We start from the raw sequence: 22,556 nt of genomic DNA, 5'->3' as shown, positions 1-22,556 counted from the left end.
AACCTCCCAAGCTTAGTCAGGTTGGATGGGGACTGTCGGTGGACAGCTATTTTTAGGTCTCTCTAGAGATGTTCAACAGGGTTCAAGTTAGGGCTCTGGCTGGGCAACTCTAGGACATTCACAGAGCTGTTCCTAAGCCACTCCTGTGTTGTCTTGGCTGTGTGCTTAGGATCATTGTCATGTTGGAAGGTGAACCAGCATTATGCTGCGGGGGGTGTTTTAGCAGCAAACAGTTTATCAGACACTTGGTTTATCAGACCAGAAATATTGTTCCTCACAATCTGAGAGTCCTTCTGGTGCTTTTTTGCAAACTCCAAGTGGGCTTTCATGTGTTTTGCCCTGAGGAGAGACTTCTGTCTAGTCACTCTGCCATAAAGCCCAGATCAGTGGAGTGCTGGAGGGAACTTTGTCCCATCTCCACACAGGACCACTGGAGCTCAAAGTGACCATTGGGTCCCTGGTTACCTCTCTTACTAAGGCCCTTCTCCCCCCAATTGCTCAGTTTGGCTAGGCGACCAGCTCCTGGAAGAGTCTGGTTAGGCCAAACTTCTTCCATTTGAGAATTATGGAGACTGCTGTGCTCTTGGGAACCTTCAGTGCAATATAAATTTTTTTCAGCCTTCTCCAGATCTGTACTTTGCAATAATCCTGTCTCTGAGCTTTTAACCTCACTGATTTTGCTCTGATACAGTATGCGTTGTCAGCTATAAGATCTTTTATAGAGAGGTGTGTGCCTTCCCAAATCATGACCAATCAATTTAATTAATTTACCACAGGTGGACTCCAATCAAGATGTAGAAACATCTCAGCAAGGATCAAGAGAAATGGGAGGCACTTGAGCTAAATTGCAAGTGTTGTTTCAAAGGGTCTGAGTTTTTCCTTTCTCATACATTTGCAAACATTTCTAAAATGCAGTTTTCACTTTGTCATTATGGCGTACTGAGTTTAGATTATTGAGAAAAAAATGAATTTAATCAAACTCTAGTATCAAGCTGCAACATAACAACATTAAAAAAGTGTAGGGGCTCTGAATACTTTATGAATGCACCGTAATTAGCGTTGGGGTTTGCTTTGTTATCAACAAAGAGTAAAGTCAGCATTAGGGTTAAGCGTGCCATACACTGAACACTAAACCAAATGTAGCACCCTCCTAGGTAGTTGCTAGGAAAAAGCATTTATTTGCTCCTTCTGCTTATCAGGGGAGCCTGATCTGTTAGTTTGCCTGTCACATGTTTCTAGGTGTGATTCACTGGGTCTGAGGGAGTGTCCCCACTGTATCCAATAAGGGAGTTTGCTGGACAGTGGAGGAAACCTAGCCAGTGACACATCCTGTTTTATGGCAGCCCCAGTGGGAGGGCATTCCTGCAATGCATCCTGGGATTGGCCATAAATACGGAGGGGACATATGACAGGGCGTCTTTGGTGGGAAGCAGAGTCCAAGTAGGAGGCAGATGGCTGGTCTCTCCTCCTGCAGTGTGTGAGGAAGGTGGTCTTAGGCGGTCGGCCTAGTGAACCAGGTGTGGAGCTGAGCTGCAGAGGATCCAGAGTGCTGACTTTGGAGCTGCTGGCAGAGTCTCCTGAGAAAAACAGTGTTCGTGAGTACCGAGGGACCTACCAAAGGGTCTGGCCCAGGAAGGGGGACCACTCCAGAGAAGTCAGGGGGATCAAGGAGCTATCTCACACAGGAAGTGTAACAGTAAAGGGGTGCCGTGTAGTTGACCCTGAAGAATAGGAACAAAGGGGGTGGCAGGAAGGGGCTTGAAGGTTGTTCTGCAGTACAGGACAGTTTACCTCAGACAGTTCATTTCTTACTACATCACTGCTACTGACAAAATGAAACAGCAATGGCCTAGCTGCACTCAGCAATATTCAGTCGTTCCAGCTAATTGTGCATAGTTATATAAGTTGGAGTATCCCACTCATTCCCTTCTCCCATCCAAGTTCTCAATAAAAACACAAAAACCAAAGCTCCTAGACTGTTTCCTGACTGAGCCAAAATCACTTGGAAAATGTTGAACTGTTGTGCTGTTGCTAATGGTAACCCAGGGGAACCCATAACCAGCAGCTCCCAAGGGAGTAGTGCTACACAAATAAAGTGGACAGAAGAATCATCCATGCTGTAACATTGTATTCTGACAGCAGGACCTGGCAATTGGCTGCAGTCACTGATCGCCAAAAGTTTTCCAGCCAGTCCCTTCAGCTTTTGTCAAGCTTGGACGGCCACACAATGATTGAAATTTAGCAGGTCCCTCCCAAACTGGCCAAGTGTATGGCTGGTTTTCGAGTTGGTTTTGCTTATCAACAAAGGTACTGATCCTCATGTTAGTACTGAGATGGTGATCACATGGCTCTGTTTGAAAACAAAAGCGGTGATTTTTCTTTACAACCACATTTCGTCTAAGCGGGCCATGACACCATTCTAGGCTAATGTTGGCAAAACTGGTGGGAGCACCTCATCATAATTCCTGATTGGGATTGGGCTATCAAAAGATCTCTAGAGGGGACACCTACATTACCTAGGGGACCATTGCAGCTGAGCTACAGTTGTCATTGTTTTCCAGCCAGAGTTGGCCCTTGTTTTCCATATATAATCTGCTGAATATCTGGAGCCAATCCTTCTCTGTGCACTCATCTAACCATTACATGATAAGATACCAACTGCTTCTCTTTATTTCAGCTTTGGAAGAGCTAGTTTCATCTTCACTCTCTAAAAGGGAAGAGATAATGACTGGACTGTACCAGACTTTACTGAGCACTGTGCACTGCTGAGATTTTGTTTACAGGTGACTGGTTCTCTTCGATAATATCAGAAGTACCTTTCTTGCCACCAGGCAGTGCAGGCCAAGTGATAGGAGTACTACCATCAGGACAAGTGTCTCCAAGTTCCGTCTGTCCCAGAGGGAATGAAGAAGGGGTATACTGCCCACCTGCCAGTCATAGCACAAGGTGATGGGAGCCAGAAGCAGGCAGGCATTGAATACCAGGAGGTAGGAGAAGGTCAGGAACCTGCAAGACAGAGAAATTGCATTTCATTATGTGAAAACCTGTAATTTTTGGGTAATGGGTCAAGTGACATTTGTTATGATCCCAATGTCTTTCCTAAACTGTGCAGATAAACTCAGCCTATGTAATGATGTATTCTGCATTATCAGTAGAGGCAGTGGCGGTCCGTCCATTGGGGCGCAGGATCGCTGCCCCCCTATCCATGCGTCCAGCCCCCTAATCTACATGCAGGGCACCGGATGCATTGATTCCAATGGGGGATTTTTTTTTTTTTTAAGCACGTGATTAGAGCCTGAGTTTCTAATAGGCTTCAAAAAAGGGTGGGCTCAGGGCGCAGAGCACTGCGCCCTGAGCCCACCCATTTGTGTGACAATAGTAAATGAAGAGTCACTATTGCCACACTGATTCTCCTCTCGGCCAAACAGGAAGCGGGTCCTGAGACCTGTTTCCCGATTGGCCAAAAGGAGAAGGCATCCTATTGGCCAAGAAGGAGGGAGGAGACGGCCACCGAGAGGGAACATGGAGAGTGAGGGGGAAGCCGCTGCCTGTTAGTCCCGCAGAGCAAGATAAGTAAACTGGCATGGGGGGTATATGGTGGTGCGGGCTGGAGTGATTGGGGGGGTCCCCCTGCTGCCCGAAGCCCCCCCCCCCCGACCAATGGAGCAGCAGCTGCCACTGAGTAGAGGTGTATTTTATCTTCTGCCTCTCTGAGATGGTATAGAAGGGTGCCTTATAGCTATTGTAGCCGGGATTGGACTGCCAATATATATATATATATATATATATATATATATATATATATATATATATATATATATACTTATCGTTGTTGTTGGAATTGTTCTGGGACCCCTTTAAGACTGCTCTCAGGGAAGGTCGTCATTTCACAGGACATGGAAGAATGGGATTGTGGGAGATAGTGTTTCTGACACAGAGCTGATCATTGTCTGGATTGTTGGAGAAACTATCTTCCCATGAAGCAATGGGGGAGCAGGGGATCACGGGGGAAGATTTAAAACTATCTGATCCACAGCTTGAGCACTCTCTTGCTCCCGGGACCCATTGAGAGCATATCAGCCTGCTGAGTGTGCATGACTGACTGCAGTTGCGGCCTAGTGCACAAGGCCTGACCCGCTCACGGAACCCAGCCTCAGCAGAGCGGATGCTGATCGCTGTGCTGTGGATGCTTGCACAGTATTGCTGCCGGAGCATGGGAGATCACATCGCCTATCCTATAGGGCCCTCACGGAAGGACATCCAAGAGTGGAAGAGGCTGCCTGTGTCGGGTTCAGATAGCAAGTATAACCTTTCATCTCTTCACACTGACTGCAGACACTGCAATAGACATCAAATTCCTTAGGATTACATTTCAACATCTGACCCTTCTGCTATTTTATACCCCAGTGGAAGGTGTTTATGAGCTCCAACTGCCGGTGAAGAAAATTAGCAAGGCTTTGCTAAGGGAGGGACATTGATATATATTAGTTCTTAAAGGGGACATGTCTTATTTCATTGCAGTATTACTAGTGAGGGCACTGATGTTATAGAGTGGCATAGAGTTCTTCTTTAATCTGAATATTGTTTCATTTCCATAGGGAGTATTTACAATATTTTCAGACTATAAAACGTTGTCTTTAACCACTTCTGGACCGAAAGATTTTCCCCCTTAACGACCAGGCCCTATTTTGCGATTCGGCACTGCATTATTTTAACAGACAATTGTGTGGTCATGCAATGCTGTACCCAAATAAAATCAATGTCCTTTTTTTTTTCTACAAATAGAGCTTTCATTTGGTGGTATTTGATCACCTCTGCAATTTTTATTTTTTGCGCTATAAACAAAAAAAGAGCGACAATTCTGAAAAAAAAAACTATATTTTTCACATTCTGCTATATAACATTCTCAAAAAAAATTAAAAAATCAAAAATTTTTAACAATTTAGGCCAATTTGTTTTCTGCTACATATTTTTGGTAAAAAAAATCGCAATAAGCGTATTTTGATTGGTTTGCGCAAAAGTTATGGCGTCTACTAACTACAGAAAAGATTTAGATTATTATTTATTTATTTTTTACTAGTAATGGTGGCGATCTGCGATGTTTTGCGGGACAGCGACATTGCGGCGGACAGATTGGACCCCTGACTGACATTTTTGACACTTTTGGTGGGACCAGTGACATTACTACAGTAATCAGTGCTGAAAATATGCACTGTTAATGTAATAATGACACTGGCCGGGAAGGGGTTAACATTGTGGGTGATCAAGGGGTTAAATGTGAGCCTAGGGGAGTGATTCTAACTGTGGGGGGGGGGGGGCGTGGCTTGTGAAATGATCATAGAGACCTGTGTTCCTATATAGAAGGATCACAGGGGCTCTATGATTATTCCAGGGAGAAGAACAGTCAGCTGTGTTTACAACAGCTACCCGTCCTTCTCTCTCAGCGGGGAGCGATCGCCGGTGTCAGGCGGAAATCGGAGCCGCCTGCCCCATGCATCAGCTTCCCCGCTGCCGAGCGCACCGCACGCTCGCTCCCTAGCTGCAGGCGCACGGCCAACGTAGGTCAACGTCGGTTTGCACAGGAGGGCCGCACTGCCGCAGTAAAAAGGCGGCGGGCGGTCGGGGAGTGGTTAATATTGTTCTTTGATATCATAATTCACTGTTTCTTTTGTTTTTCTGTAACAGTCTTGCTTACTCCTGATGGTTTAGTTGGGATTCGGCTGACTGACATAATTTAATCCATTTATTCACTGAGTAATAAGTCAAACTCATTTATATTGTGTCAGTGTGTTCTTAAAGGTATATACACAATTTCAGAATCTAGAGTGCCAGGTTGGACGGTTCACAGGGTCATTGTAATGTTGAGAAACACCCATCAACCAGCAACCCCCAAGGGGGTAGTGCTACTCTCTCAAATATGTAGGAACAATATACATCCATCTTATAATTTATTAATGTACCGAATGCCCTTTTACAAGTGGATACTGACCAGCCCTCCTTTAAAGAGGCTGGCAATATTTGACCTATGAAGAAGTGGCAGACCTGCAAGCAATGCTGGAGACTGCAGCTTAAAGTGGTAGTAAACTCTCAATTTTTTTTTTTCAACCTACAGGTAAGCATATATTAAAGCTTACCTGTAGGTTAAATGAATATCTCCTAAATGTGCACCGTTTAGGAGATATTCTAGTAAGCAGCACTCAGTGACGTCACCGCCACATATGCTCTGAAGGAGCTGCATACGCGTACCATTCCTTCAGAGCCCTGTGCTGTGAATCCAACACAGCCGCAGCCTGTGAACCCGGATGAAAGACCGGGTGAAGATGGAAGCCTCTGCAGCGGTGACAGTACACCGCTGGAGGGCTTAGTCTCAAGGTAAGTATTTCATAATATGCTAGCATGCATACTAGCACAACATGCCTTTGCCTTGCAAGGAGAAAGTTTTTTTTTTTTAACCTTTTCAACAGTTACTACCGCTTTCAGACTTGCAGAATCATCAGATGTCTTTGACATTGACCACCGCCAAGAAACATCTCCAGGACAAAATGACACACTGCATTAAGGGGTTGCTTCTATACCGTCACCAGCGTGAAAGAGCCCTTAGTGCCGGTTCACACTTATGCAATGCAGGAAGGCTGCGAATTTGCAGCCTGTTCCCGCATCGCACACGCACCCCCGGCAGTTCACACTGCCATATGCGATACGCTGGGGGTGTCAATGTAATCTTAACGACACCCCCAGTTTGATTGCATATCGCAGTGCGATCGTGCAGTTCCCACAGGATCGGATCGCACAAGTGTGAACCGCTGTGCGATCCGATCCTGATGCGGCTGCAAAAATACCTCCTGTGCGTGTTTGCTGCGGGTGCGATGCGAATTTAGCCATACAAACTGTATGGCTAAACTCGCACCGCACAGCCGATCGCATGTAATGAAGGAGCAGTGCGCTCCGATATTACATGCGAACCCGGCACTCGCAGAAGTTTGAACCGGCACTTAGAGTCCATCTAAACCATCAGTTACAACATGCGGCATATATTCCAGGTGCATAAAAACAAAAGGTGTCTAAAGCCTTATAGTTTATTTTCTTTGGAATGGCATCTTTGTAGAAAAGCCTGTGTCCTGCCAGCATGCTGCAGAGAAGAACCCTTGCTCTATATAGGAAAGCAGTGGTCTCTCTGCAGAGGTCCAAGATGCCCCCTGTAAAGGCAGAGCTAGAACTCTCCAATTAGTACGGAGCATCTTAACATTCCCAGAAGGATTAAATACGCATTTAGAAGCTACGTTGTATTTTATCAGTAAGTCTGTGACAGGTTTCTTTGCCTATTCACACCCAAACATGGCTGAATTCTGCTTTGCATTCTTGACAACTGCTAATACAACCTGCAGAGACAGGACAGAGTGCCTATCCAGCTGCCAGAGACAAAGAAACGCTGCGTTGGCCTTGGGCCACCGCTCTTCCACATACCTGGTGAGAATGTAAGGCGAGAAGGAAGCCGGATTGTCTTGCTCTGAGAACAATGGCATAGAGCCTCCCATGATGTGGACGCGGAAACCCAACACCACCATCACCTGCAAGAGAAAAGGGTTCTGATCAAATATCCCTTTATAGGTGGTGGTCAGTGACTCCTGCCGAGCTAAGACTAGGTGTAGCCAGCGTATTTACAACTCTTATTTTCCAGAAGACAGGGGGACAACAATGGGAGCTATTGAGTATACATACAGCTATATGGTGGGTGCAGCCTGACAGTGTTAAGCCATTCAGAAGAGCCAGGTATTCATATTTATTCAATACTTCAGGGCTTTTGTTTATAAAAGTTCAAAAGAGAGAGGAAGGAGAGAGATATAAAAAAAATCAGGAAGTTTCAAGCCAGCCATAAAGGCCCTGAAAGACATACAAAACCGTCTATGCCATCAGGAGACAGCTGTACCACCTAAAACCACCAGTAAGTCTCTTAAAGCAGAACTTTACCCATAACAACTTGATAAAAAATAATGCTCTCTGGCAAGGAACATACATTTCACATTAATATTTATGCTAGCAGAATTAGTGCGTGCTGTAGATTGCCTTCAGCATTGCTCCTGTTCCTTCCTTAACCACTTGTCAACTGCCTAACATAGATCTACGTCGGCAGTCAGCCCCTCACAGGCAAAGCGGCGTAGGTCTACGTGGCTAGCCTGGGAGGCTCTGGGGAGCGAGCACGCGCCGCCGGAGGCACGCTCCCGCTCGCTCACGGACCCCCCCGCACGTGTGCCCGGCGGACCCGATGTCCGCCGGGCACTCACGATTGTCCGTTAGAACGGGAGAAAGGCAGGCGGCTAATGCAAACAAAGCCGCCTGTCATTCTCCCCTGTGTAAGAATGGAGATCATACTATATAGGACCGTTGATCTCTGTTCTTACACAAGTAGCCATATCCAATCACAGTTAGAAACACGCCCCTAGGGACACACTTAACCCCTCCCTCTCAAAAAAAAGTTAACCCCTTCACTGCCAGTGTCATTTTTACAGTAACAGTGCATATGTATAGCACTGATTACTGTAGTAATGTCACTGGTAACCCCAAAAGTGTCAAAAATGTCAGTCAAGGGTCCGCTCTGTCCGCCCAAATGTCGCAGTCCTGCAAAAAAAAAAATCACAGATCGCCGCCATTACTCATTAAAAAAAAAAAAAAAAAATGACAAAAATCTTTCCCTTAGTTAGTAAACGCAATAACTTTTGCACAAACCAATCAAAATACGCTTTTTGCATTTTTTTTTTTTTACCAAACGTATGTAGCATAAAACAAATTGGCCGAAAATGTTAAACATTTTTGATTTTTACATTTTTTGGGGGGGAATTTCATATAAAAAAATGTGAAAAATATTGTTATTTTTGCAAAATTGACGCTTTTTTTTGTTTATAGCGCATGATCAAAAAATCGCACAGGTGATCAAATACCACCAAAAGAAAGCTCTGTTTGTGGGAAAAAAAGGGTGTGAAATTCGTTTAGGTACAGCGTCGCACGACCGCGCAATTGTCCGCTAAAGCAACGCAGTGCCGAATCGCAAAATAGGCCCTGGTCAGGAAGGGGGTAAAATCTTCCGGGGCTTAAGTGGTTAAGAGGAAGTAAGCTCAAAGGCATAATTTGTACCTATAGGTAGGCCTATAATAAGGCTGTAAATATCTCCTAAACGTGTACCGTTCAGGGGATATTTACTGTACATGCACGCCATCGACACCAACAAATAAACAGTTACATTCCTGGAATGTCGGGACTGCTGTCACAATTTGCTTGTGTCCTCAACTAAACTGACAAACCATCAAATGGCTGGTTTCATAACTGATCACATGTGCAATACTATGGCAGTTTCAGATTAAACAGAAGCAGCCTCCTTGGCTGTAAAGGATAGGTGGGTTTAATTCTGCTTTAAGGCTGTCAGCAGCAGATCGGCCTCCACGGAGAGCAACTGAGCATATGCAGAGCAGGGTGAGACAATGCATTACTGGATTTTAAACAGTATAGGCACTTATTTTTATTGTTGTATGTAGTTATACCTGCAAAAGGGGTCAGCCTGACGTCTTCTAGAAGAACTTAATTTTCTGACTAACGCTCCATTTTAAGTAATCTTCAATAGTGTCATTCTCCCAATCCTCCTTTATGGCAGTGAAGTATGGGGTTCTATCACCTACTCACACCAACCCAAATGAGACTCCAACCCAACAGAAATAATGTATCCAGGATTCTGCAAGCACCTCCTCCAAGTCCACTCCAATACTCGAAGGACTGAGCTGGTCAGATTCCCATTTATTGCTTGCAATATGGATGAGGGCACTGACATATTAGGATCACCTAAAAAACAAGAGCCCCAACTCATGCCACCATAAAGTCTCACAACCAAGACCTACAACTAGTCAGCCTCTTATCCAACCAAAACTAACAACAATGCAGCCTGACAAAATCTCAAATAACGGACATAATGAACAATTCCAAAGATAAACATGCCAGAGAATATGGAGAAAAATAACAAACTTATAAAAACTGATAACTTACTAGTCAAAACAGACTACAAATTGGCTTCATGCCTGGAGAAGCTGCAGGACCCCGAGTACTGACAGACAGACAGACACTGAGCCTATACAGATTGAGGGCATACCACTTGAAAATAGAATCAGGATGGCATAGACAGACCTACAAGACCAAGAGGAGTAGACTGTGCCAGCAATGTGACCAGGGGGTCTTTTTGGACCACTTCCTGCTATGGTGCCCCAATTACTTCTCACTTCCAGAAATTCTCCACTCTCATTCCAGACTTAAAGCAGAACTACACTGCATCTGAACAACACAAACCAAAAATGCTGTTTAATCAGTTTTTAACATTCAGTGCAACCTCCCCCATCCATCCACGTCTCCATGCTTTGCTGAGAAATAACTAAAAAAACCCAATAGCATTTCAGCTGTGGCCATTTTGAGTAAGGGCAGATGATTCATGTAGCATTTACTTCCTATCCTTTCTACTTTCTATCTGCTCAGGCATGCAGGCAAGAGGGTGTTCTTAGCTGAGAAAACCCCTCCTCCCATTCTGAAGACTCCTGGGATGTATGGCATCATTTGCCTTGGCATGGAAACCAGGAAGTAAATGAGGAAATGTAAAAAAATAAATAAAATAATTAAATATAATATAACTTCCTATCTGCTTACTAATGCTAGCAGCATAAGCATTACAAATATTTAATGTTGATTGAAAGAGTGAAGTTCTGCTTTAACTCGGTACCATCTTAAGAGCATTTAAGGGCCCCGGGCAATGCAGTGCACTGGGGCCCTGCCTACACAATCACATACGAGAATAAAAATGCAAATTATCGATAAGGCAATATTTGTTGGTACAGCAGTGGCAGGCTTATGACAGCATCCAAGTTCGATGGCTGGGTCTGGTGAACACACACCCGGACGGGAGTCAGTCTCTGTTCCGTGCCTGTTCCCGTGGGAGTCCGTGCCTGTCCCCGTGGAGACAGACAGGCATTTCTACAGTTGTGGGCTCCCCCTCCATGGCCCAAGTGGCCTGACAGCAGCGCAGGGCCGACAGGCGAAACAGGACTAACACGGGAATCGGGACTAATGCTTGGCTGGGGCTGGGAAGGTGGGATCCCCCAGGCAAGTGGGGCCCCCAGGCAACTGCCCAGCGTGCCCATTTGGTAAGATGGCCCTGCTTTAACTTCCATAGAAGAGAAAAGGAAATTCCCCATTCTACTGGGAGAAGAAGAGCCAGCAGTGAAAATAGCTGCACAAAGTGTTACAGCATGTCACAAACTGCGAAGGACATGAATGCGTTTTGTCTAAATCTCTTACCTGGACTCACCCCCTAGCCTTCTTTATTTTATCCCTTAATATAATAGCATTCCTGGTATCATCTCATTTAACCTTTATATTAGATAAGTATGAAAATTACTGAGAAATAAATGGACCTTTTGATTTGAACACAACTGCTGTAGTTGCTGGATAGAAGTACATACACTAACTTAACTAGCTTACTTAAAGCGTTACTAAACCCACAACAGTAAAATCAGTCTGTTTATGCAGTAAAGCAGGCTTGTTATACTCACTGTGGAACCTAAGGGGTTAATTATCTGCATTGTGTTTGATCCTGTCTTCTCTGATCCTCCCCTTCTTCCACTGTCCCCAATCCATCTGTATATAGTACAGAGCCTTTGGAGTCACTCTGCACTTGGTGTGTTTTTTGTTTTTGTTTTTTGGGAGGGTGCATGTGATCAGCACAGGGCCAATCAGCACTGCCCAGACAGAGGGTCAGGGGTCCTGCAGCCTCATAGGAGAATGAAAACTCCTCCTACAAGCTTTAACCAGTACTCGGCCTGACACTGATAGAAGTCACCAGACTGCTATATACTGCTGATGAGAAGAGGTATTTATCAGTTTATATTCACCAAAATAATTGCATTTCCATGTTCTGTGTACTGGAGAGCAGATATAGTGAATGCAGGGTCCTGGGTTTAGTAACACTTTAAAGCAAATGTTATAAAATTGATTGTAACTTTATATATATACACAGATTGGGCTAGTAGAGAATATTATCAGCACTCCTTGCATTACAGAAGTGCCCCCCCCCCAGGACACATCATTTAACTTGGCTCCGGCTGCCAGGGGCCCCACTCACTGACTGCATGCTGAGGCAGAGAATTGGCTGAATACAGAATGATATCCCACATTCCACTCACATGGCAGGAAACCAGCGCTGCTCTCCTCAGGAAGGGAACGGCCGCAGCCCACAGATCCTTTGCAGGGCGCTCCAGGGACGACAACCTAAAGGTCAGGGAGAGAGAGAGGTGATGCAGGAACCCTGCGTACATGGACAGGCGAGGCACAGGGAGGACCTGTCACCTCTGAATGGAAATAATATTGTTAGTCAGCTGACCTCCCACTCTGCACAGTATGTATCTTACAACTATTTATCTGAATGCTCTGCTGAGACCTCATCATTGTTTATGCTACAAAACTACTACCACAGCTTAAAGTGTGTGTAAAACCTAACAATGAACTTCTCTTATTCGCTCCCTTTTCTGTAAAAATTACCATTAGGTGCCAATTCACACTTCAGCGATGTCAGACATCCTGTACCACAATGCCATAAAAATCAGACCTGCACAATTTTTTGCAACGTAGTGCACCACAAAGGTAGTATGTTAACAGGCACCACAGCTGCAACAATGCAGCATAGGTGAACTGGCTTAGTGCTTTGAGGTGCCACATAAATAGCATCGCAATACACCACACCATGGTACCAGTGCCGGGACAAGCTCATCTAAAGCCCATGGCGAACATGACAAATTGTTCCCCCCCAAGATGTATGGGCATTATGTGTCCGCAAAAATCCCCCCCCCCCAAAAAAAAAAATATCCTCTCATAACACATATGCTGCTAGCACAATTCCCCCACCCCCCCACTCCCCCAAAAAATTCCCCCTTCCTAGCACTAATCCTCTACCTCTCAAATTTCCCCTCCAAACACAACCCCCCCCCCCACTCCAAATCCCCCTCTAAGCACAAATTCCCCACCCTTGGTTCCCATCCTAGCACAATCCCCCCCCCCCTCAAATATCCCCTCCTAGTACAAATGCCCCCCAACCATTCCAACTAGCACAAATCCCTATCCGAAAAAATCTTTCACTTTTCACTTCTAGGACAATCCCCCCCCCCACCACCACCATATTACCATATGTAGCACAAACCCCCCAAATCCCCCAATCCTAGCACAAATCTTCTTCCCTCATCTCCCTTCCCCCAAATCAGCACTCCTAGCACACCTCCCCAAATTTCCCCTCCTAAAACAATTCTTACCCCTTGCCACCCCCCCCCCAATTCTCCCTCCCAACACAAATACCCCCCCAATCTCCTTGTGGTGCCCCCGAATCTCACATAATACCACAGTGCCCAGGGCAGCCGTCCCTCCTGCCCACCCCTTGCCCTGGCCCTACATGGTACATACACATTACATGTTGCTGTCACATCTGTTTTACCCTGCATTATCACAGTGTATTGATGCGAATAGGTCCCAATTGTTGTCAAAACAAATGTATGGTGTATCAAACAATCTGAAACAAATGGGGCAAAAGATATGGGGGATTTTCATATTTTTTAATAAACCTCATTAAAAGTGGTTACACAGTTTTTATTAAACTGATTATTTCAGACATCCTGTTGATTAAAATGACTGCACATCACCTCCCAAAATCTCTGTGTGTATTGTCAGCACAAAGCCTCAACACCCTTGCGCCGAGATAAACACACATGCTGTCATCACTGACTTCTTCCTGAAAATGCTAAGTGACTGGTTGCCATGCTGATCCTTTGGCCTGAACACTATCTGAGCTACTGACACAGTAGCCAGGACTTCTAACAGCCTGCATCTTAAAATGTTGGGTGTCTGTCAGTCATGTCCATCCTTTGGCAATGATGCCCTCTCAGTCACTGACCCACACCAAGCAGGCAACAAGGGGATTCAGAACTCCTGACCTGCATATGTGTTATAGTTCAGTAATATAAAGTCCTGAAGCCTGAGGATAAGCATAAATTGCCAGGTAAGTACAGTTTCAGAAGCAGGTAGCATTGGCAGCCCCACATATTTTAGGAACGACCCAGTTGAAGAACGAAGATATTATTAAACTGGGTTGAAACTGGTAGAGCTAGAGGTGAGAAAACTATTGTGCAGAAATAAATGCTGAACAAACCTTTTCATTCTACGCAGGCACAAGACCTGGAGGTCATACACCAAACACACACCGAAGACTGTAATTCCTGTCTCCTTCACCAGCATGGCACAAGTGCCCAGTAGTAGACTGAGCAGTAGGAGGAGAGGTGATCTTGTACTGGGGAAATGGTCTGCAGCCACATCTGTATCCACACTCCTGGAACAACAAGTTGTACATGGCAGATGCATACAAGATATAGTCCTGAATACAATGACCCGGTACGGGGGCTGCATCCTATTGTAACCACTTTATTATCATTCTCAATGTAGACTTCACCTCCGTAACAACCTTTAAATTCGCCCCTTTTTACCAACTGAAACCACCAAGCTACTCATTCACTGCCTCGTTATCTCTTGCCTCGACTATTGCAACTCCCTTCTCATAGGCCTACCTCTCCATAGGCTATCCTCTCTTCAGTCTATCATGAATGCTGCTGCCAGGCTTATCCACCTTACCAACCGCTCAGTGTCTGCCTCCCCTCTCTGTCAATCCCTACACTGGCTCCCGATTGCCCAGCAAATAAATTCAAAATAATAACCATAACAAAGCCATTTACAATTCTGCCCCGAGCTACATCACCAATCTTGTCTCCAGCTATCACCCAAACCGTCCTCTCCGCTCCTCTCAAGACCTCCTACTCTGAAGCTCCCTTGTCTCCTCCTCCCATGCTTGTCTCCAGGAATTCTCCAGAGCCTCTCCCATCCTCTGGAACGCTCTACCTCAACGCTCTACCTCAACGCTCTACCTCAACCGCCTTCTTAAGCTGCCTCCAGGCAATCCCTGAAAACTCATCTCTTCAGGGAAGCCTATCACACCGCCAACTAATCTTTGACCTCTTCCATCAGCTCATTTCCCACAGTTACAACTTCTTGTAACACCTACCCCACCTCATTAGATTGTAAGCTCTTCTGAGCAGGGCCGTCTCCTCTTGTATTTTATTGTATTGTAACTGTTATGCCTCCCTTTTTATATTGTAAAGCGCTGCGCAAACTATTGGCGCTATATAAATCCTGAATAATGATAATAATAATAATGTGAATTTTGATTGTATATCATTAGCAACAGGTAACCTTGGATAAGAAGACTGCCCTTCTCATGACATGTCATTCACTTTTAGTGATTCAATCCAAGAATAGATCTGTGTTCTCCTCCTTTTTCTCTTTTGCTTCTGTTGCAATGGGGTTGATTTACTAAAACTGGAGAGAGCTAAATTTGGTGCAGCTGTGCATGGTAGCCAATTAGCGTCTAACATCAAGTATTTGTAAATGATCACCTTGTGAAACAACCCATTTAGTTTCAAACAGAAATAAAAGGCAAAACATTTTTGTATAGATATAGAAATACATTATAAATACCCTTTTTCCCTTTTTTTAAGTGATCAAATTCCCTCTGTTATTAGCTGCATAAGAGTTGGGGGAGGAGAAGCAGCAGCACCATCATCATTGGAAGAGAATAAGAGAATACACTGAGTTCCCAGAATAGCTAGAGAACTGACCATGATGTGTTATCCTGCTTAGTGTGGTCAGTTTTTATTAGAAAAGCAGAGGGACTGGCAGGAACACCAGGGATGTCACACAAAGTAAGCATATAAAGAGAACCATATACTTTCTCATACAAGTACATGGTAAAGCAGGCACATATCAGGAATATTAGGTTTTGGGGGAAGAAGCACTTTAAGCTTGTTGAATTAAAGTATAACTAAAGGCAAAACTTTTTTTTTTCGTTTTGGATAGAGTGTAGGTGGATTAGAATACCTGCCATTTTTTTATTGTTGTCTGTGCCCCCGTTAAGGAGATTCGTTATCTCTATTTGTCCTGTTTACCATTATTATTGAAAGTGAAAGTATAAGAAAATCCCAGATTTTGGGTTTTCTCCAGAAAGGTAATAGAGGGGAAATCTTCCAATGCGGACACTAGTTCTGGTGATCTGGGGGCCCCCAAGGAATTCCCTTAATTTGCAGGGATTTCCTCTAACTTCCTGTTTGGCTATGGGACAGGAAGTGAAGGGAAATGTCCGCAATGGGATAGAGCTGCATGAATAATTGTTAAAAAAAATCACGATTTAGCCCCCCCCCCCTCACTATCCTAAAATGGCACATCCTTGATTCTTAGTGCCGGTTCACATTTGTGCGAGATCGCATGTAATTCGGAGCGCACTGCTCCTAAAATTACATGCGATCTCTGTGCAGTGCAAATTTCAGCCATACAGTTTGTATGGCTGAATTTGCACCGCAATCGCACTAAAACACGTACATGACCCTTTTTTTAATCCGCAGCAGAATCGGATCGCATGGTGGTTCACACTAGTGTGATCTGATTCTGTGCGAACTTGCAGATCACACTGTAATATGCAATCTCAACTGGGGGTGTCATTAACTTTTAATTGACACCCCCTGCATATCGCATATGGCAGTGTGAACTGCCAGGGATGCGGATGCGATGTGGGAACACGCTGTATATTCGCAGCGTTCCCGCATCGAGGAAATGTGAACCGGTGTCTTGCCGGATAGTGCCTTCCGTCGGATAGTGCATCCGACGGACTGCGCATGCGCGGTAAATGACGTCACTCCAGCTGACTGCTCCGCTCAGCTTGGGTTGACGTCATTAGCTGGGGTTGACGCATGCGCAGTCCGTCGGATGCACTCTTCGACTGAAGGCTGCGGGAAGAATCGTTGCGATCTGCGCATGTGTGGATTTAACATTGAAGTCTATGGGGAAACTTGGTCCACTTTGGCACGTCGCTGCTCCTAGCCCAAAGGTCCCTGAGACCCCAAATTTTTTCCAGATATACCTGAGGGCCCTGGCTACCTACCATATTTTTTTTGTAGCAGACACGACCTATGGCTCGCCCGTGACAGCACCCCAAAGGGACCGTACCCTAACCGCGAGCTCACCGCGTGGTGACCGGGATTAACATTGAAGTCTATGGCAGGGGAGGGCCGGTTCTCGGGGTCACTACTCCGAGCCCTTGCATCTCCGAGACCCCAAATTTTTATCAGCCGTATGGTTCGCCCGGGACAGCTCCACAAAGTGACGGGGAAAACCCAGAAACTTTACCCGGAGACACTCGGGATTGAATATTGGCATCTATGGGGAAACTTGGTCCACTTTGGCTCGTCGCTGCTCCGAGCCCAAAGGTCCCCGAGACCCTAAATTTTTATCAGCCGTAGGGTGATAAATGTACAGCGGATTATATGTACATTCAGATTGTACTGCACTGTAATCCGATCCGTCCCGATAGATGTGCAGAGAGCGAGGCAGAATCTGACATTAGATTCTCTCCCCTCCTCCGCTCTCTATCTACCGTCAGATAGTGCATCCGACAAACTGCGCATGTCAGTGTCGTCACCGCCAGCACAGCTGATCTGAGCAGTCAGCTGCAGTGACGTCAGTCCGTCGGATGCACTATCTGACGGGAGGCATTATCCGACGCAACACCGGAACTTACAGAGCTGTTCTCTGCTCACTCACAGCTGTAAAAAAAAAATAGAGCTTCTGGCAAATGTTTATCAACATTGTTTAGGCTGTTTTAGAAACACAATATTTTACAATGTATCATTTCCTTCTTTCAGATCAAAGGAATGAATTTGCGAGGGCAGTTTAACCTCTTAAAGACTAAGGCCCCTTTCAAACGGGTGGTGCGCCCGACGGAGTCCGTTTTGATCCCCGCTGGGCAGGCGGATGAAAGCTCCATCTGCGCTCTGTGTGCAGAGACGGAGCTGTCAGATCCCCGCTGTCCTCTATGGGAGTTCGGCTGACCACCTGTAGGTTTTCACCCAACAGTTGCAGTAGAGGCCTGGCAGAGCATCACCAGGGATGAAACCCAGCGTCTGGTGATGTCTATGCGTTCCAGACTTCAGGCTGTATTTGACTACAAAGGACTACAACCAAGTATTAAAAAGTGAAAGTTTGATTTATGATTGTTTATCTGTCCCATTACTTTTGGTCCCTTAAAAAGTGGGAGGCACATATACAAACTGTTGTAATTCCTACATCTTTCATCTGATTTGGATGTAAATACCCTCAAATTAAAGCTGAAAGTCTGCAGTTAAAGCACATCTTGTTTGTCAAAAAGATTAGAATTGTGTCGATGTCCCAATATCTATGGACCTGACTGTAAGCAATTTCACATTAGCAGATCTGCTGGCAGATCAGTATCTCTCACACACTTGCCATAAGTGATACCCGGGTGATACCGCTCCGTTCGGCATCCACTCAATACCGCTCCATCTCCCACCGACCCACTGGTGTATTTAGGTTTAGTGCTGCCCTAGGCCTGACCAAACTCGTGCATTCCCTAATTTAAATATGACCAACCCCTTCCTGACAAGGCCACGCCCCTTCCTGTTTAATACCCCCCTGTCATCTGCAAACCACACCCCTTCCTCTTTAGGCTTCACCAATGCAGCAGCTGGTATGAATGGACCCTAAGCTGTGTTGAGAGGCTTTTACTTGCTTCAAGTAGGTTTTCCATACTTATACTTTTACAAGACTACTGCGTGCCATTCATAGACTTTTCATTTATCCATTGATGTTTTTATTGTCTTATTGTTTTAGCGCTGCACTTTTCACTATCAGTTTTACATTGGGTTTTACATATTTTTTACCTTGGTGTCAGCTGCTTTTATTTATTTCCATCCATTTATTTATTCATGCTTGCGCCGATATTCCTGTTTTTTCATACTTATGGAAGTCTATCAGAATGCAAAATCTGCATTAAAGCGGAGTTACGGGCACAAAATCGATATCTTTTTTTTGTGCCCGTCCGCTTGTTCCCCTTCACCTGAAAAGGAATTGGATAGTTAGGTTTTTTTTTTAAAAAACTCACCTTGTAATTGAAGATCGAATATACTCACCTAGTCTTCACTTCCTCCCTCAGCGCCGCGGCTCCGCCGTCACTTCCTGGCTTGCACTGATTCCTGGGAGCTGAACGTCATCGCTCCCAGGAATCAATGCGACGGCACCGGCCCCGCTCGTCACTTCCGGGCGACGCCGCATTCCCCTGCTAAACAGCTTCTGGGCATGCCCAGAAGCTGTGGAGGAATGCGGCGCCGCACCGGAAGTGACGAGAGGGGCCGGTGCAGGCGCATTCTGGGAGAAGAAGACGCGGAAGAAGACGCCGAAGAGGACCGCGCCGGCTTCAGCTGCCCACAAGAGAGATGGAAACGCTGTGGAAGAAATTTTATAAGTAAGTATTTCTTCTAAAAGGTAAGTGTGAACCGTACAGATCAGAGGCTAGCCATTGTGGAATGTACTAGCCCTGACTGTCCTGGGGGTATGTTTATTGAAAAATCATTTCTGTGCCCGGAACTCCACTTTAAGCACAGGTAAATGCAGGTCAGAAGGAGTTCAAGTGCACCTGTCAATGAATTCTGAATGGTCACTGAAACGTCTCATACTGATGTCAGAACAAATGCCAGTGCTAAGCGATAACAAAAGCACTTCCAGTGGTGGAAGTGCCCATATTCACCTGCTAAAAAAACCCTAAATGACATCACATTGGGCCAGCAGATAGGGTTGGGCTCAATCCATATTTGTGGATTATTGGACATACAATGCTGATCTGACAACACAGGTACCGCTCTTGGCTGTCAGTGCCACTTATCCCGGGAGGAACACTGGAGATGGGGACCTGCCCAACTACAGTTTCATTTGAAGGTGGTCATGTGACATTTTCAAACCCGTTTAATAGTCAAAGTAATAGGACTTTAGGCAAAAAATGACCCCAAAATATGTCAACACACAGACTGAAAGATCTTTTACCTGTGTATGTTTAATTACAATAAAATTGGTTAAAAAATAAAAAAAAACAGGATTAACTGGCATTAAAATGTACCTATAGAGAAAAACCTAAGACAAATCCGCAGGTTGCAAAAACCATGAGCAAAAAAAGTATGTGTTCCAGCTTTACTTCTCATCCAGAAGACTATAAAAGAGGAGGGTAGGCTGATCATTAGGCTGCTAAGACCTGCTGCCAGTGCCACACTTACTAGTATTGGTGGCTGCCCGTTGTATTAAGTGCGGCCGCTGGTCTGTCCAAACGTCAGGCCAGTCATCGGCCGCCGGCCAGTATTATCATACTGGCAGCAATGTGTCTACTCTATGGGGGCGCCAGACCGATTTGCCTCCTAGACCCTGCCACCCGGCTCAGTCCAGTCCATAAGACTGGCGCTACATTAAAAATGGAGCGCAAGCAGTGGGGGCCAATCTTATGGGGCGAATTGGGCCAGAGGGCAGGGTCCAGGAGGCAAATCAGTCTGGCACCCCCATACAGCGGTCACACTGCTACCTGCCGCTATGTTAATACCGGCCGGTCAGGACATTCGGACAGACCGCAGGCCGCCGACCACACTTAATACAACTGGCCTGATTGGTTTCTGCAAAGAGCTTCACCAGATAATGCACTCTCCAGTTTTAGTAAATCAATGCCAATGTATCATTGGCAAAATGTAACCTCAGACAAGAGCACTATTCTTCTCCTCACAAGGTATTGGCTGACTTCTATGTCATTCACTTGTTAGCAATTGAGTTCAAGAATAGGGCTTTGTTCTTCCCCTTCACTTATGTTACAATGTATTATTGGCAACATAAAAGGTGTCCTATGAATATACCCAGGTTCACATAGAACACATACCTTACATATGAGAGAAATGCCAGGAGAAACAGCAGACAAGCTAAGACATCCGCTCTTCCCACAATCCCCGCCACCTGCGTGGGAACCAGAAAAAATGCTGATCAGAGGCGTATGTGAATTGAGTCATTCTTTATTTTAGACTCAGTGTCAGAACTGTAACCTGAGAGGAAGTTTTTGTTCTCTGTACCCTGCACTGGCTGCTTTCAGAGTAACTCAGCTGTCAGGACAGGGATTTGGTGTTGAGTTTTCTCCATTGTCTTCTACTCCTACTACCCTGTTACAGTGTATCATTGGCAATATGTAACTACTAAATGACCCAAGCGCTCACTCTAATGGGAATTGTAGGCGTGCTGCTCTACTCAGATGGGAAACTCTAAAGACTGAAAACACAAAAGAAAGGAGGCGCAAGCACCTAGTGCATTATTTGAATGTATTTATTTGTAAATGTATTGTAATGTAGTGTATTTATGCGTTGCGTCGCAGTACAGGGGAGAATGTACCGGACAAAGTATTGTTTTTCGTATATTCTTATGCAGGGCCGGTGCTAGACTATTTTACGCCCTAGGCAAGACAAGCTACTTGCGCCCCCCCCCCAAAAAAAATAAAAATTTAAAAGGGAAGGGGTTAAAAACTCCTCTATGTCATACCCAGTGACCCTGATCTGATGGCTCCTCTATGTTATGCTGTCATACCCAGTGACCCCCATATTCCTCCATGTCACACCTGGGGACCCTAATGTCCCTCTATGCCACACCAAGGGACCCTGATGATCCTCCATGTCATACCCGGAGACCCTGATGTTTTTCCATGTCACACCTGGGGACCCTGATGTTCCTCCATGTCACACCTGGGGACCTCAATCCCCCATGGCACACCCAGGGACCCCAATTCCTCATGGCACACCTGGTGACCCCGAAACCCTTACACCCGGTGACCCCTATCCCCCATGGCACACCTGGTGACCCTGATTCCCTTTCACACCACGGAACCTCTATGTCACACCCAGGGACCCTGATCCCCTGTTCTGGGGACACTCACTGGGCGGTATGAAGAGAGTGGCCCGCACTCTGCCCTCCTTCACCATGATCCTGCTGATTCCTTCTCCTAGGATGCTCCTCTCCTGGACCACAGTGCTCACCACAGGCTCCTGGTGAAGGGAGAAGCAGCAGTCAGAGAGCTCCGCACGTCCCTAATCCCCAACCTCCTCAGACCATTTCGGTGCCTCATCGTTTCTGCTCCAGTAAAGGTGCCGCCCTCCAGTGCCAAGATTGGGGTCAGGTTCAGCTTTTCTCCTCTTCCTGCTTAATACCGACCCAGGGAAATGAACGGCTGCCCACCAGCTCATTGCAGAGAGTCACTTCCTGCCCAGGGTTTACACCACTCAGCTCCAGCCAAAGAGGATCATCATGCAGGCAGCACTCCTGTGGGCTCCCTTCCTGCCTCTTGGGCCCCCCCTCCCCCAACAGTGGTGGAAAGCCAGGGCCTGGTAGTTCAGCCACTGCCCCAGACACCTGGCATCTTCCTCTGTCCATGCTTCCTCCCCCACTGCCGCCCCCTCCCCTCAGCTCACAAGGATCATTCATGATGGACAGAGAGTGCCGACTCATGGCTGCGCCCCTAGGTTGCAATGCGCCCTAGGCTGCTGCCTAGTTTGCCTAGTGGAAGCACCGGCCCTGTTCTTATG

At 45.9% G+C, this 22,556-nt stretch overlaps 1 protein-coding gene across 1 annotated transcript in view; it reads right to left on the bottom strand.

Moving 5' to 3' along the window:
- Positions 1-22,556, bottom strand: part of TMTC1 (transmembrane O-mannosyltransferase targeting cadherins 1) — a 100,626-nt gene that overhangs the window by 44,294 nt on the left and 33,776 nt on the right. Inside the window, exons 4-8 of the mRNA XM_082253149.1 lie at positions 20,873-20,946; positions 14,219-14,395; positions 12,210-12,294; positions 7,465-7,568; positions 2,817-3,006 (exon numbers count right to left, since the gene is read on the bottom strand). Coding sequence (XP_082109275.1) covers positions 2,817-3,006; positions 7,465-7,568; positions 12,210-12,294; positions 14,219-14,395; positions 20,873-20,946 — 630 coding nt within the window. The remainder of the gene's footprint in view (positions 1-2,816; positions 3,007-7,464; positions 7,569-12,209; positions 12,295-14,218; positions 14,396-20,872; positions 20,947-22,556) is intronic.

Source organism: Pelophylax lessonae, assembly GCF_965119305.1.
Source record: "Pelophylax lessonae genome assembly, chromosome: 4".
Lineage (NCBI taxonomy): Eukaryota > Metazoa > Chordata > Amphibia > Anura > Ranidae > Pelophylax > Pelophylax lessonae.
This window is presented reverse-complemented; position numbering and strand designations above follow the sequence as displayed.